Consider the following 15,833-nt stretch of genomic DNA (forward strand, 5'->3'; position numbering starts at 1 on the left):
ATTATCATTTTGTTTATACCTGATCAACGACTGATCTGGCTCATCTGTCCGTTTTCAATAAATGAATAAATGAAACGCGAGGTTTTACATAATTGCCCATGCCTGCTTTACCACTCCGTTACGGCAGATGTCAGTGAACACGGTAAATGCCAATTTCTGTCCGTTGTGTGTACGTACATATTCAACGCAGAAGAAGAAAAAACAACAACAAAAGAAGCAGGAGGGCGTAATGTAAATATGTGATGACATGTGTTCTAAGATTTGTTCTTACTCCGTAACTGTCGTGTAAGATACCATCCTTTTTTTAAAACGACTATTTTAGTTTTAGAATCGCTGGTCTTGATTTTATGGTAAATAAATGTCGTTAGCTGTTTACACCAGCTTTTTTGGCCCTCGAAAACCTCGACATTGTCCGAAGGAAGAAGGGATGAATGTTGTCATCAGCATCAGCTCTGACTCTGACAGTGATGAAGACTGCTCGGATGTGGAATATGTCAGCTCCTACAGCGTCCCTGCCGCCAAGCCAGAGTCCATCACGATGGTGCAAGTTGACGTCCAAGACGCCATCAACCCACCTGTAAGTACGCTACATGAGCGAAAATTGGGGGAACAGAAAGCACTTTAAGAAGGCGCCAGGTAGTGCTAAAGAAGGGGTGCCCAGCACGTGAGGCTGAATTGAATTACAACTTTCTTTTTAAAATTATTTTCACCTTCTTAACCTTCGTGTGCACTTACAAGACTTATGCCAGCTGGTGGCAGTAAATGTCTTACAGGGGACACTGGAACAACTACAGGTATATGACTAAAGTAAAAAATAGTCCTCCAAATAATTACTAGAGTATTTATAGAGTGCTCTGACCTTTATGTTAAAAATAGTATTATATTCCACAATCCATACTACCATACTGGTAGTTAGCTTCGCCATTTCTTTGCCAGCGCGGTACGTAATGCAGTAAGTGTTAATATTTTGATTAGTTTACGTGACTAGAAGTTTTAAGTGGACTTCTACAATTTGGAGTACTGGCCCGAAGGTACTGCCCAGCGTGACATATCGATCTTGTCGATTATATATATACAATATCAGAGGTGTCAAAAGTATTCTTTACATTTATTACTCAAGGAGAAGTATAGATATTGGTATTTAGAAAAACTGGTAGAAGTCGAAGTGTGTAGTCCAGCTTTTTAGTAAAAGTATAAAAGTGTGTGTCATCTTCAACACCACTTATACTGTACAGTACAGTGTCGTGGGGAGATGCTGAAGCCTATCCCAGCTGACTTCAGTCAAAAGGAAGTATAAGTAGTGGTTTTAAAATTTAAAGTATAAGTATAAACTTAAAGTATAAAAGTGCAAGTAATGCAAGGAGGAAAAATGTATTGAAGCGGAAGTCAAGTCAAACATTTTCTTTTCATTATGTTCTATGTGCCATGCTAGTTGGTTTTCTGATTAATCTTGCGTTCATGAAATAATTAATCATATGAATCCACCCCACTCCAAAATGTTTGACTTCACTTCAAGGACAAACGATTGGGCTGCATCACAGGGGCATACTGTGCGCTACCCAACCTCCCCCCCAAAATATTTTTTGAAAGGCCAAAATGCTTATATTGTTCTATTAAAATGTTATGTTAATGTCATAGGCTTTTGCTGCTGAGTGTTTAAAGATTTCAGTGTCTTAAAGCGGAAGTCAACCCAAACATATTTTTTTCAAGAATATGTTCCCAGCAGGCCCACTAGTTGAAACACGACATTCTGGTTAATTTTGCGTTTGTGGAATATAGGTTAATGCACTCATTTTTAGCCATCTCTGCGGGTGGCCATTTTGTCTTCTGTCGACTGAAAATGACATCACAACTGCTCACAACGACCAATCACGGCTAACCTGTTTTCTGAATCTGAGCCGTAATTGGTCGTTGTAAGCAGTTGTGATGTCATTTTCAGTCGACAGAAGAAAAAATGGCGGCCCCCAGCGATGGCTAAAAACAAGTGGATTAACACTTATTCCACAAACGCAATATTTATCAGAAGGGCCTGTTTCAACTAGTGGGCTTGCATAGAACATATTCTTGAAAAAAAATATGTTCGGGTTGACTTCAACTTTAATAATTTACTAAATCAAGAGATCTTTATTGTTAGTGTATTTTTTATTCTGGTGTAATTTCTTAGAATATCACCCGAATGGTTCACTTTTATTTATTTTTTCTAAAAAATGTACCATTTCCTTGTCATCTTTTCAAAATAAACATATATTTTTTTAAAATCTGTTTTTTTTGTACCGAAAATATACCGAACTGAAGTTTAAAAAAAAAAACGAACCGAACCGAAATGTGATTTAGCGTAGCTTTACACTCCTAGTAATTTGCATTCACGCGCTGTGGTTGACATGCAGGTTTTATTCCACAGAGGAGACAGCCTCTTGTATGTTTCTCAAGTTCAAAGTGGAGTTTGTGTTGGCTGAAATGTGAACATTTTTAAGCAGGGACAATAGATGTAATGCTTATCCTCTCTCCGAAGGTGAGATGGACCCTATCTTTCAGGTAAATATAGATTTCTGCTTCACGTAAATAAGTCACTTTGAAGATTTGCTTCTGTGTGCGGCAAAGACTGCAGCTGACTTTTCAAGAATTCTAACAAATTGTCACATTTGTTGCATGAAATTGGATTATCTTATTCCCACCATTCTATTCTCTTTGTTTCATATTTTTATTTTTTTTCCCCAATAAGATTTCAGATGCCAAGTCTAGCTAGCTACCTGCCCAGGGGCTTCGGAATGAGTAGTGCTAGCTGAGTTAACTTATTAGCAGTGCAGTCGTTTCGCCATTCAGATTTCAAATTTGTCCCAAATGACATCAGCATTTTTACATCCTCTGTTGATGTAGCCATGCCTTTTTTTCCCAGAAGTTATGTAGTATATACACTCAATTTTATCACACAGCACAGTGCTACAGAATGTTTTGAGGGAACATGCAATTGGCATGCTGATTGCAGCAATGCCCAACAAATACAGTAAAATTGCACATTTTGAGGTGACCTTTTATTGTGAGCTGCCAAAGACACACCTGTGCAATAGTCATGCAGTACAATCAGCTTCTTGTCACACCTGACAAGGAAAGGAAAAGTGCTCACTTATTTATACAGATTTAGTCACGGCCGTTCACAATATTTGTGGAAAAAATATGCCTTTTGTGTACATAGTCTTGGATCCTTGAGTTCATCTCATGAAAAATGGAAGCGAAAGCAAGGGTGTTGTGTTCATTTTTGCAAATGCTTACAAATGTTCCCATTTAAGATTTATTTAAGATAAGGTTATCTTATCTTATCAACAGCCGCTTTGCTAGTTACAATCATGGAGTGAAATTCAATTTGCCTCAGTTGCCTCAAGATGCAGGGGGTCGACTGGTTAGCACGTCCGCCTCACAGTTCAGAAGTCGTGGGTTCGATCCCGGCTCCGGCCTCCCTGTGTGTAGTTTGCATGTTGCAATTATTATTGCTATTACTAATATTGTTTTGATTTTTTTGAGTTTGCAATTACAAAAAATATATTTATCTTCCCTTTTTCTAGGTTGCAACTAGGGAGAGAGAATCAAGAAAGGCTCATCCAGAAGTGAAGTTGCATGGAAGAACAGACTTCAATGAGAACACTTTGATAAAGAAGGCCAGACAAGAAGAGAACGTACCCAAAAGAACATTGAAACATGACACTTCAAATGAACTAAATTTACATATACACAAATCATCCAAGCAGGACTATGCAAAGTTAAAGCCAAATTTAGAAGTGCTAGCTTTTCAATTCAAACCTATCCTAAATTACAGAATACCAAAAAAACGTCCTTTTCGAGAAATGAGAGGAACACAAGGCACACATTCAGCTTCTCAAGCTTCTCTCGGTTTAAGTGAAGATGCCACTCAGATGTCACCATGTCCCGGACAACCGCACAGCGCTCATGCAGACAAAGTGGATGACGAGCCTCCATTGGTGCATATCCCATCTTTATTCACCCCTGCCTCATCTCACACAAACAGCCAAGAAGACCCGCTGTTCGCAAGTGATCGTGCACAAGATGGGACCACCGTTTCACCCACAAGTGATCGTGCACAAGATGGGACCACCGTTTCACAGAGAGGGACAGAAGACATGACTGATATCCAGTCCAGCAGGACAGATAAGAATGCTGATGTTGAATTCAGGGGAGGCAAACAAGAAGAGGAAAACGTACCAAAAAGAAGATTGAAACATGACGCTTCAAATGAGCTTGATACACGCAGTTCATCTAAGCAGGACTGTGTGAAGTTCAAGTCAAATTTAGAGGGGCTGTCTTTTGAGTTCAAACCTGTCCTGAATCATCGAATATCAAAAAAATGTAGTTTCCTAGAAACGGGAGTAACAGAAGGTACACTTTCAGGACAGAATACTTCTCTTAGTTTAAGTGAAGATGCCACTCAGCAGTCAGCGTGTCCCGGACAACTGCATGGCACACATGCAGACAAAATGGATGATGCTGCATTATCGGTGAACATCTTGTCTTCATTCACCCCTGCCGCATCTCACACAAACAGCCAAGAGGATCCAATGTCCACATGTAACCATGCCCGAGATGGGACCACCATTTCACGGAGAGGGACGGAAGACGTGACTGATATCGAGTCAAACAGGTCAGATCAACTGTCCCAGAGCATTCCCGTTGACTCTCCTCGGTCCATATCGAAAAGTGAAGATTTGGATGGCTTTTGGCCATGTGGCGATGAAGCGGAGAGAGACAGTCCAACATATTTCATGTGGCAGGGTGACAGTGATGGCGAAGGGAATGCTGATGTTGAATTCAGGGGGGCCAATCAGGATGAAAGGCATTTTGTGTGCCCACTTGCATGCCAGAGAATAACGGATGGATTAGCAAATACTCTGGTAGGGACCGTTATTCACATTTTTGTATTTTATTTCACTTATTTGCAGCCGATACGCATAGGCTTACTATATGCTTCCTTTCTAGATGCATGAGGAAAATGTGAACTGTGACAAATCAACGGTTCAGTGCCAGCAAAGACTCAGTCTAGTTTACATCACCATGGACGAGAACTACCATGAAGGCACGTTGCAGCTTTTGTCTGACCTCCTACATCCTGGTTACTGTCTTCCCAAGGATGTCATGTCCCACCTGCTAAGTGGCATCCTGCTGGACCCACTGTGTCCACGTCATCATTGTGTGCAGGCTTGGAATCTGCTGATGAGGATACAAAGGTGAGAGCCAACACCGCCCAGGGTGAATGATGGTCCGTCCAAAGAAAATACCAAATATCACCTCACATTATGAAGTTCTCATCTTCTTATTCATGGACTGAAATCATGTTTTGGTTGTAGACAACACCCGGTTGATAAAAACACAGTCCCTTGGAGCTGGGAGATGTTGACTGCAGTCATGTCCACTCAGGTACAGGTACTGAACAATCTGGGCAATTTATCGCAGCTACTTTAGCTTGCTTGTGTAGTTGAACACGATCCTTCCTCTGACACTGGCCGACCTCCAGTTTGTTCATATTGTAAAATAATTGGCCTGTTCTTAGGGCAAAATCTCACTTTTTTTTTTCAAAAGAGGAGGAAAAATCATGACAATGGCATTTTTTTTTTTTTAAACCTTCTGGGATTTGCATTATTTGTCCTGATGCCAAACAAGCTTTGAAACCTTTTTAGGAGCATGAACCTTGCATCAACATACACGAAAATAATTGTAATACGTGTATTTCTTTGCAGAAAATGTGAATGTGTATTTCCTCTTTGAACAAAATGACCCATTTGTCAAAACATGTAAACAATCGATCCTTAAATAAATTTTAACATTTTCAATTTGTGTTACCACATTCTCAATGGTTGTGACAGCCTGAAAAAGAAAAAAAAAACATTGCAAAAAGTCTCCATCATTCCTCACCCTTTCCCGTCTTTGTGTAAATTCACTCCTCCTTTGACTGTATCTAATATTTTTTGTGTCAGTAAAAAAGTAATAATGTAGTTCGGGTACTCGAAGCCTCAAATTTTTTTTGTTGCGGCTGTAGTGAACAATCACTTGATGGGTGGCGAAAAGGCGACAACTGTAATGTTTTCGCAGTGGTCAACTCAGTCATACTAAAGCTTCACTTGCTCGATTAATTGTTCAGCCATATTTTACCTAAACTTCCTGTGCATATTCTTCTTCTTGTACTGCCCTCTTTTCCTTAACTCATTCACTGCCAGACATTTTCAGACCCTCTTTTACCCTAACGTTTGGAAAATAATATAAATAGGTTCCTGGGATTGAATGGCTGGACTGTGAAAAGACAAAATAAATTCGTCAATGGCAGTGAATGAGTTAAATGTTCCAAAAAAAGCTCAACAAAACAAGTTGATCGTTAACAATTAATGAAGGGGTGAAATATGGTCAGGTGAGGTGCACCATCAGTCTGATGTCCAAAATCTTGATGACATTTGAGGATCATACAAGCTGTCAGTTTACTGATGTTCTTACAGTGGCCTCTCTTGATCAGGATGACAAAAACAAGCATCACCCTGAGGTGGTGCGCATGCTCCTGGAGTATATTGTGCAGACTTTGGAGGATGACTTCTCTCAAAAGAAGTCCACATCTGAAGTCCATCACTCCATTGCAAGAGCTACATTGTCATGCAATCAGCGCTTCCCACAAGTAAAGTGAGTTTGGCATCTCGGAGCCTACAGGCCCATCTCAAGGGCAAGCAGAGGAAACTGCCCAATGTTTTGTGACTCAACTTCAATATTTCTTTAAAAAAAAGACAAAAAATGTTGACGATGATGATGATGATGATGATGATGATGAACCTACACAATTGCATAATTCACTCTGTCAGTGGTTGCACTTGGTTCCAGCAGTTGACCCTTTTATATAAATCAAAGTTAAATCAGATAATTATGTAAATTATCCGTCCTTACATTTTCTATACCGCTTTTCCTCATTTCGGTCACAGATGGAGCCGGAGCTTGTCCCAGGTGAGGTACACCCTGGACTCGCAGCCAACCAACCGCAAAAACAAACAACCATTGATTGCAATACAGGTTTTACCATGCGCAATGTAACTCATGTAATTGTAATTCATAACTATGACGTTTCAGCAATAAGTTAGACCTGTTGCTGAATCTGAAAACTGAAAATATTACTAAATATATTACTATATACGATACTTTTTTTTTTCTTCAATAAATTGATTTTGAGGTTGTGATCATGTCAGAAAATTGGGAAAAAAATGTCAGTGCTATACTGTCATTGTTAAGTAAAATATATATTTTTTAATACAAGAACATTACAGACATGGCAAACAGTCACATTTCCATAAAATGTTAACATAAGTGTCGTCAAGGGAGCGGTAGTAGCCATATGATACAATAAGCAGACAGAAAACAAAGCAGATGTTTGCAAATTTCATATTTTGAAAAAAATAAATAAATAGTGAGTCTGCTTTCATGAAGGACAACATCAATCAACTAAGCAAAAAATATTTTCTGTTGAGAGACTGACGTCAGAGGATTTGGCCAATTTTAAATTAAATGCTTTAAACAATTACTTATTTTGTATTATGAATTAATCAAAATAGCGTTAATTTGATGGGCAATTAGCTGTTGATCAATTGACGAATTGTGTCACCTCCAAGCCAATTTGAAGTTCATTACGCTATCTAAACGAATAAATCGTAACTTGCTCGGCAGTCACTCTATACTCTTATGCAAGTCATTATTTGGTGGATTAATTTTTAAGTAAAAATATTGTAACGTGTGTAACATTACTCTTGGTTGAACATATTTTTTGCCAACTGTACCCACCTGTGGTCAATTATGATAAAAAATACTTTTGGTCTTTTAGGGATGTCATTAAGTGGCTGTTTTCTGCCATTATGAAATCGACTGTAATTGGAAAGAGTAATGGAGCCGCCAGAGAAAAAGATGAACATATCAGGTAAACCTCATATTTTGTGAGCACTCCTGTGGAGAGACCAAAAACAAATATTAAGGACATAAAACCTTCAGCCAAGGTTTTATTTCCGAAATACTCCCCCCCCCCCCCCCCCCTTTCACATGGAAGGCTAACCTTTCTAACCTTGCAGAATCGTGTCGATTCTGCAGAGGATGTTATGTCTGGCTTTAGAGGTGGATCGCTCTCCTGCACTAAGCGCACCCAAGTTGTCCCAGGAACTCTTTTTCACACTCATCAGCAGCGAGACCCTACGAGCACACAGGTGAGCATGAGAGAAAAGTGAACCAAGTAGTGAACCAGTATACAAACTAGCAAACTTTACTGTTCTCTGCTATTTTGCTACACAATTGTCCTCTTCTCGTGAGGTTCTGTCTGTAACCAAATGACTCCTAGGCAGCTGCTGCTGGACAGCCTACAGAGCAATGTGCTGAGATGGAAGCTTCTGGAACAACTGCTGGACTATGCGTGCCCACTGAAAACAACTGTGCCCATGTCACTGAGTCGCTTGTTGCACTTTTTGGAGAACTGCACACTGGCTGCAGACCCAACGGTGACTATTTTGCACTTGCCACAAAGGATTAACTAAATGAACTGTTAACTAAATGTTATGTATGGAGAAGATTGTCTAGTATGCAGAGTTGGGCATTTCACTAAAAATTTGCAGTCTCTTTAATGTCTTCCGCCGACAGCCGTGGTACCTGTCCACCGTCCGTTTGTCCGCCATTTTGTCCGGCTGCTCAGAACCGCGTTTCTACCACTAAAGCCAGGAGCGCTGTTGCGTGTTTCTCCGTTTAAAGCCGGAGAGCGTATACGTCATTTTTATTTTTTATTTTTTTAATCCAATTCTCGCTCTCTTAGCAATGAAATGAATCAGAATATACATGTGACGCTGTCGTGAGTTGTCGGAGCATATCCGGAATTTTTTCGAGGAGTAATGGCGGACGCCGTCGATCGCGGCCCTGCTATAAGCCACGGCAGTGATGTAGATGGCACGCCCAAGGACTTTAAAGCCGTGAAATCATCCAAACGTGATGTATGGTCAAGATATGTGTTCGTAGACAATGACGATTTCAACATCTTTGTAAGAGAATACAGCATGGTATTTACCACTAGATTTTTTAATTAAAAATAGTGGTTCACTTGCATCTTCGATTGAAACAATAAAGATTAATACACTCGTGCCTGTGTGAAAGCCACATATCCATGCTCTCAAATTCTTTTGGAATTATGTTTCTGGGTTATCTGTGTTGTGATCGGATTTGTGTTTTGATGAGTTGTGATGTTTCCGAGGTTCATGTATGCATCGTACAGCTAGTGAGAGTAGCAACAGTATATGTATGTATGTATATATGTATGTATACATATATACATATATATGTATGTATGTATATATATATACATATATATGTATGTCTGTATATATGTATGTATGTATGTATGTATATATATATATATATATATATATATATATATATATATATATATATATATATATATATATATATATATATATATATATACATATATACATACTATGTATGTATGTTCCACTGAATATCTTCCAGTAGACTCCAATGCTACTCTGCATGATGTACTGAAAGGCAAACTACTCTAAATTCAAACTTGCGGGGAAATTGCAAAAACCCATGAAAAACGGCCACTTAAAACCAATACTCTGATGTGTCGTTCTGATCCCCAGGATGATGATGAACATTGGAAGAAATGGGAGGAGTTGGTTCAACACCTCTGGATGCTGCTAGTCAGCTACAACACAACAATGAAAGGTGAGATTTTTTAAAGAACCGGGATCATCGCGATAAAAGAACTAAATGTAAACTAAAACTAAACTACTGTTTTTTTTTAATGTTATTTCCCATGTTGACTTTATCTACAGTATAGCTGGATGTAATATGATAGTGTAGGGTTGAATCAGAATGTACTCAAGAAAGAAAAAGTGAAGAAAATGCTTTTATACGCTTGCATGACCTAACACATTATGACATTCGTAGTTGTCTATTCAACACATTGCTATTTTTTGTTATCTGATTAAAATGTCAGGATTTAACTTTTTGGGTTACGAACATTGCCTAAGTGTGCTTTTTTTTTTTTTGCAAGTTTTTATTGTCAAGAAATAGACTGTCCACTGTATGTAATATCTCTCCTGGAGAGAGAATGTTCAAATAATTTTTGATGTCCTATGTAATTATTATAAACACTGTACACTTCATCTGTAGGATATCTCTACAGCTCAGTCAGCAAGCAAATAAGTCGACCGGGTGCCTTGGTCTACAAGACTGACGATAACCTAACAAAGGCGGCCATTTGTAAATCTGTGGAGGGCTTCCTGTCCAGATCCCAGGCAGACATTGGCAGAGCGTTGCCACCTCACGTGGAAGAGTCTCTCACTTATTTACAGGACTTCCTACTAGATGTCTGTGAATGTTAGTTGGTTTTGTTGAATATTGTCATTGTACTCTATTTCTGTAAGATAGGTCTTTTTTATAACATCAAACAAACAAAAACAGTTGTCCACGTTAAAGTTGCGGGGGAGCTATTCCGGCTTACTTTGTGCAAGAGGCAGGATAGTACCTGGACTGGTCGACAGCCAGGTGCAAGGCAAATTGACAATCCACACTCACATCTCAACCTTTTATTTTTCTTAGAAATATATAATAATAATTGTAACAACAACAGCCCTTTTATGATGAACCCAAACAATCGATTCACTCCATCAAAGAAAAAAAATGGGTAGAGAGAAAAGGGTAGTTTTGTACAAAGCAACCCAAAAAATTAGGCTGTTTTGTACAAGACAAGACGGTGGGTCAAATTGACCCAATTAATAGGTTGGTCAAGTTTTGACCTGAACTTGTGTTATTTTTAACGCCACTGTTTTTAGAGTGAAATATCCCGAGCCTAACAAACAAACTGAGACAGTCCATTATCATTCCATTCTCTATGCCACTTACACACTAAAAAATATAACACAATTTGGGTTCAAAAATGGGCCGATTCACTACTTGGGTCAATTTGACCTGACTTTCTGGGTTATTTGTGCAGAAAACAACCAAAAAAGGGTAATTTTGTACAAAAACAAAAAATTTACTGTTTTGTACAAAGCAACACAAGAAGGTGGGTCAAGATAAGAATGCCTTTATTGCCTTTATTGACCCAATTAGTGGATCGATCCTTTTTTTGACACAAAATTGTGTTATTTTGTGTTATTTTTAACCCAACTGTTTTTAGAGTATGATTCCAAGATGTAATATATTTCATAGGACAAGCGGTTCAGATAACGATTGAATGAATTACCAGTTACCAGACCTGGGCTCGCCTTTTTTTGGGGGGAGGGACAATAGTACCCCCCTATATAGGCCGGTCGGCCTCTGATTTTAAACGGGCTTCCGTCAGCAATTCTGACTGCAAACTTCAGTAACACCCCGTCCCCGCTGGCCGATATAACCAGAAAGAGTGACTCACTGCGCCATGGAAGCCTGTTTTAACTCCATGGTGGGAGATCATTGCCGTTGATCAATATTAGATCAATAACAAGATATTTCTTTTTTCTTTTTTTTTTTTTTTACATATAAATATTGAAACTGATATTTGGTCCAATAAGACTTTCTATACTTGCATGTCATTTCTATATCGTAGTTAGTTGCTTCTTACTGCAATATTAGTGTATCATACTAACGGAGACAAATTCCTTGTGTTTTACATACTTGGCCAATAAAGGTTGATTCTGATTCTGATAAATAATCACAGACTGTACACCATACATTAAATTGTCAACATACTCAAATTAATTTATACACGTGAAATAGAAGTTTATATTGCCAATACTTTTAATAAATTATTTATTAACTATTAATAAAAGATATTTTTTTTGTACATGGGCCTACCGGTATTGAAGTTTAATTATCGATAATAGTCTAACTGATGCTGGTGATACGTGTATAATACAAGTATAATTGATAATTGTTCTAAGAAAATACGATATAAGATGGATAGATAAATAGATAGGAAACGTGTAATAAAAGCAAAAATATCTGTTGATAAAGAGAGGTCCGACATCGATATGAGTGCATGGATTTGTCTTTCATTAAAAATGTATTTAACAAAACACAATTCAAACTAAAGTTGGTTGTAATTTTCTTTTCTACAAAGTACATGGAGACAAAGGTTTGAGGTGAATTTATTGAACAAAAAACGAGCACATCCGAATTTTATTTAGTTGGCGATAATATAGTGTGCGTTTGTGTGTGTCGGATTGCGGAGGTTGCTTTATAGTATGATGTCATCGGCCAGCGGGGGTCTTCTGCCCAGAGGTGAACTGATTTGCATTTTGTAGCTAACAGCCTATCAGTGTCAAATCATATCTAAAAAGCATGATGACTCCCAATTCTTCAGCATTCTAAACGCTGCTATTTACTTAGGTTTGTTCCTGTCTGCATTTTGAATGTTTTGCCTTTTATTTTATGACGACATGACGTGGATGGTCTCACAATGACTTAACATTGTTAAACACTTGATTATGATATCAAAATAATTTATTGGTCCTGAAGACAAACTATTAAAAATATATGTCCAACTTTGACATTTGACTATCTTTGGCATGCTAGAAAATTTGATTATAGTGATTGTTTCAGTTAGTATGTGCTGTGCTATCTCTTTATAGCTTTTATTTTGTGAGTGTTTGTGTCTTGTCCCAATATTGTAACGCGTCACTGAGCTTGATAAGTGTAATACAATAACAAAAGTACTGTACGATGAATAACGCCTTACTATACTGTAACGCGTTACAGTTACCCCTAACACTGTGGCTCAGTCAAGTACATTTTTAGTAATATACAGTGCCAATTTACAAGTTATCTCAAGCCACATTGAGCATGTCAAGAACCACACCTCATACATTATACAGATGTGACATCATGTGGGCAAAAGTGGAGTCTCAGGAGATTAGAGAGAAAATTATTTTTCTAGCACATAAAATGTAAGATCCACGGGACTGTAGCCAAGCTTTCTGGACAAGGCTGCAGTAAGAAACTGATTTGAAACTGAGCCAAAGTGGACTACATGGGAGACAACCAAGGACTCCACTGCTGAAGATAAATTTTAAATAACGAGATGGGAATTTGTCAAGATGCATGTGGACAGGCGCACAAACCTTCTGGGAGACTATCCTATGGACAGATGAGACAAACTGGAATTTTTGGCAAGGTACACCAGCTCTATATTATTCACAGAGGCAAAAATGAAGCATACCAAGAAAAAAAAACACTGTCCCCACTGTGGAACTTGGAGGAAGCTCTTCTGTTCTTTGGCTGCTTTGCTACATCTGGCACAGGGTTGCTTCAATCTGTGCAGGGTACAATGACATCTCAAGATTATCATGGTATTTTTGTGCTGAAATGTGCTGCCCAATGTACAAAAACTTAGTCTCAGGCACAGGTCATGGGTGTTGCAGTATGATGACCTAAAAGCAGGTTCGGAACAAACTACATAGATGGTGATGAGACAACAGCACACCCAACAAGCTGTCTCTGACTATTATGTTATTAATTGAGATGAAGAAGTAGGAAGGATAGAGAGAAGAGGGAGGGAAGCACAGTGCATCAGGAGAGATTCCTTGGCAATCTCGGACTACGGCAGAATGACTAAGGGATGAGCCAGGACAATCTTGATTCATTCTTGACTGTAAGCTTTATCAAGATTGAAAGTTTTGAAGCGGAAGTCAACCCAAATGTATTTTTTTCAAGAATACTTAATAATTTTTTGTTCCCAGCAGGCCCACTAGTTGAAACACGGCATTCTGATTCATTTTGCGTTTGTGGAATATAGCCTAAATTAAGCAGCAAAATGCACTAATTTTTAGCCATCTCTGGGGGCGGCCATTTTGTCTTGTGTCTGAAAATGACATTACAACTACTCACAACGACCAATCACAGCTGACCTGTTTTCCTGAATCCGAGCCGTGATTGGTCGTTGTGAGCAGTTATGATGTCATTTTCAGTCGACAGTAGACAAAATGGCCGCCCCCAGAGATGGCTAAAAACGAGTGGATTAACACTTATTCCACAAACGCAATATTTATCAGAATTCAACTAGTGTGCTTGCATAGAACATTCATTCATTCATTATCCATACCGCTTATCCTCACAAGGGTCGCGGGCGTGCTGGAGCCTATCCCAGCTGTCTTTGGGCAGCAGGCGGGGGACACCCTGAATTGGTTGCCAGCCAATAGCAGGGCACACAGAGACAAACATCCGCACTCACAATCACACCTAGGGGCAATTTAGACAGTCCAATCAATTTACCATGCATGTTTTTGGAATGTGGGAGGAAACCGGAGTACCCGGAGGAAACCCACGCAGGCACGGGGAGAACATGCAAACTCCACACAGGGAGGCCGGAGCCGGGATCGAACCCACGACCTCTGAACTGTGAGGCGGACGTGCTAACCAGTCGACCACCGTGCCGCCTTGCCTAGAACATATTCTTGAAAAAAAAATGTTTGCGTTGACTTCCCACTTTAAGTTTGCTGTTGAATTGAGAGAGGGTGTTTGCCCTCCGGACTGTGTCAGGAAAATGTCTCCATAGGGGGGGACCTTCATGCAAAAGGCTTTCTCTATCTGCTTCAGATTATTTAGGGAGGAGTTGTGGGCGCAGCAGTTTTTGCAGGGAAGCCATTCCGCCTCCCCAGCCACTTATTCCATCTCTTCCAGGTAGATCTGGAGGCGATCCCAGGACAACCGAGTGCAGCGTGTTCTGGGTCATCCCTGTGGCCTCCTCCCCAACGGGACATACCAACTTCCCAGGAAGGCGTCCTGAAGGCATCCTAACCAGATGCACCGCCCGTCCTACTTTTACAAATTATTTTTTAACTGCAAGTTAATGTAAGATGTGAAAATGTAGCATTCTACTAGGTTGATTAAGCATCATAAGCTCTTTTAAAGAGGAAGTCAACATTTTCTTTCCAATAATATGTTCTACGTGCCTCCACTAGTCAAAACACGGCATTCTGATTAATATTGCGGCTGTCGAATATGAGTAAAGCAGTAAAATCCACCCGTTTTTGTTCATGCCAGTGCACAGCCATTTTGCCACTTGCCATGTCAACTGAAATTGATATCAGAGTTGCTCAACCAATCATGGCTCAGCTTCAGAAAACAGGTGCACCGTGATTGGTCATTACCTGAGCCCTGAGTTGCTGTGATGTCATTTTCAGTCGATAGAAGTGACAAAATGGCCGCCCCCTGAGATGGCTAAAAGCTGGTGGCTTTTCCTGTTTCACTCATATTCCAAACACAATATTAATCAGAATGCCGTGTTTTGACTAGTGGAGGCTCATCGAACATATTTAGGTAAATAATTTTTTTGGGGGTTGACTTCACTTTAAAGGTGCCATGCCACATCCTTGTTCTTGGTCTCCTTGGTCTTTTGTTGTATTGAACTTCTTGTACATTTGTTATGGTGATATTTGTAGAGCTAAGTGATTTTTTTTTTTTTTTTTTTTTTGGTGATATTGGTGTAAAAACTTTAAGAACCACTGATATATTAAATATCTTAATTGTGTGGGTGGGTCCGTGTGTCTGTGTGTGAATGGCATAAATGGAGTAAGTGTATAATGTGTGGCTAATGATTTTGCTTGCTTGGGTCACAGTAAGGTACAACCGAGAGCTGGAAACAAATACTTATGAAATACGGCAACTTTTTCACTCATTTTTTATTCCAACTTTATTGGTTTTCAACCAAGACATACCAAAGTAGTCATTTTTTGTACAGTGTTGGTATTGTTAAAAATAGTTCTCAAAAAGTTCTGTGTGCCACAAACAGTGACAATCTTTTTTTCCTTCAATGCGAAGTTGAG

The 15,833-nt window shown here is 39.2% G+C and overlaps 1 protein-coding gene across 4 annotated transcripts; it reads left to right on the forward strand.

Annotated features, from left to right (window-relative positions):
- Window positions 1-208: 208 nt before the first annotated feature.
- On the forward strand, window positions 209-15,546 carry simc1 (SUMO interacting motifs containing 1). 4 transcript variants are annotated; one of them, XM_086024227.1, is made up of 10 exons: window positions 209-577; window positions 3,561-4,901; window positions 4,987-5,234; window positions 5,355-5,430; window positions 6,512-6,672; window positions 7,856-7,948; window positions 8,097-8,228; window positions 8,360-8,516; window positions 9,666-9,750; window positions 14,689-15,546. In XM_086024227.1, the coding sequence occupies exons 1-10, from the start codon at window positions 359-361 to the stop codon at window positions 14,856-14,858; spliced, it is 2,682 nt and encodes an 893-aa protein (XP_085880353.1). In that variant the 5' UTR covers window positions 209-358; the 3' UTR covers window positions 14,859-15,546. The 4 variants fall into 4 exon arrangements, 3 of the variants coding, with proteins under 3 accessions (XP_085880353.1, XP_085880350.1, XP_085880351.1); XM_086024224.1 differs by lacking the exon at window positions 14,689-15,546 and adding an exon at window positions 10,201-12,560; XM_086024225.1 differs by lacking the exon at window positions 14,689-15,546 and adding an exon at window positions 10,201-12,560 and having other exon boundaries at window positions 5,355-5,424.
- The last annotated feature ends 287 nt before the right edge of the window (window positions 15,547-15,833 follow it).

The sequence above is a fragment of the Filicampus tigris genome, chromosome 2, assembly GCF_054856515.1.
Source record: "Filicampus tigris isolate MCC_2025a chromosome 2, RoL_Ftig_1.0, whole genome shotgun sequence".
NCBI classification, from domain to species: domain Eukaryota; kingdom Metazoa; phylum Chordata; class Actinopteri; order Syngnathiformes; family Syngnathidae; genus Filicampus; species Filicampus tigris.

What these genes read in the sequence shown, in the direction of transcription:
- simc1 (XM_086024224.1), top strand. Translation starts at nt 359, where the DNA reads ATGTCGTTAGCTGTTTACACCAGCTTTTTTGGCCCTCGAAAACCTCGA. An exon ending in AAGACGCCATCAACCCACCT is followed by an intron (nt 578 to 3,560) that starts GTAAGTACGCTA and finishes CCCTTTTTCTAG; the next exon opens with GTTGCAACTAGGGAGAGAGA. An exon ending in TCATGTCCACTCAGGTACAG is followed by an intron (nt 5,431 to 6,511) that starts GTACTGAACAAT and finishes TCTCTTGATCAG; the next exon opens with GATGACAAAAACAAGCATCA.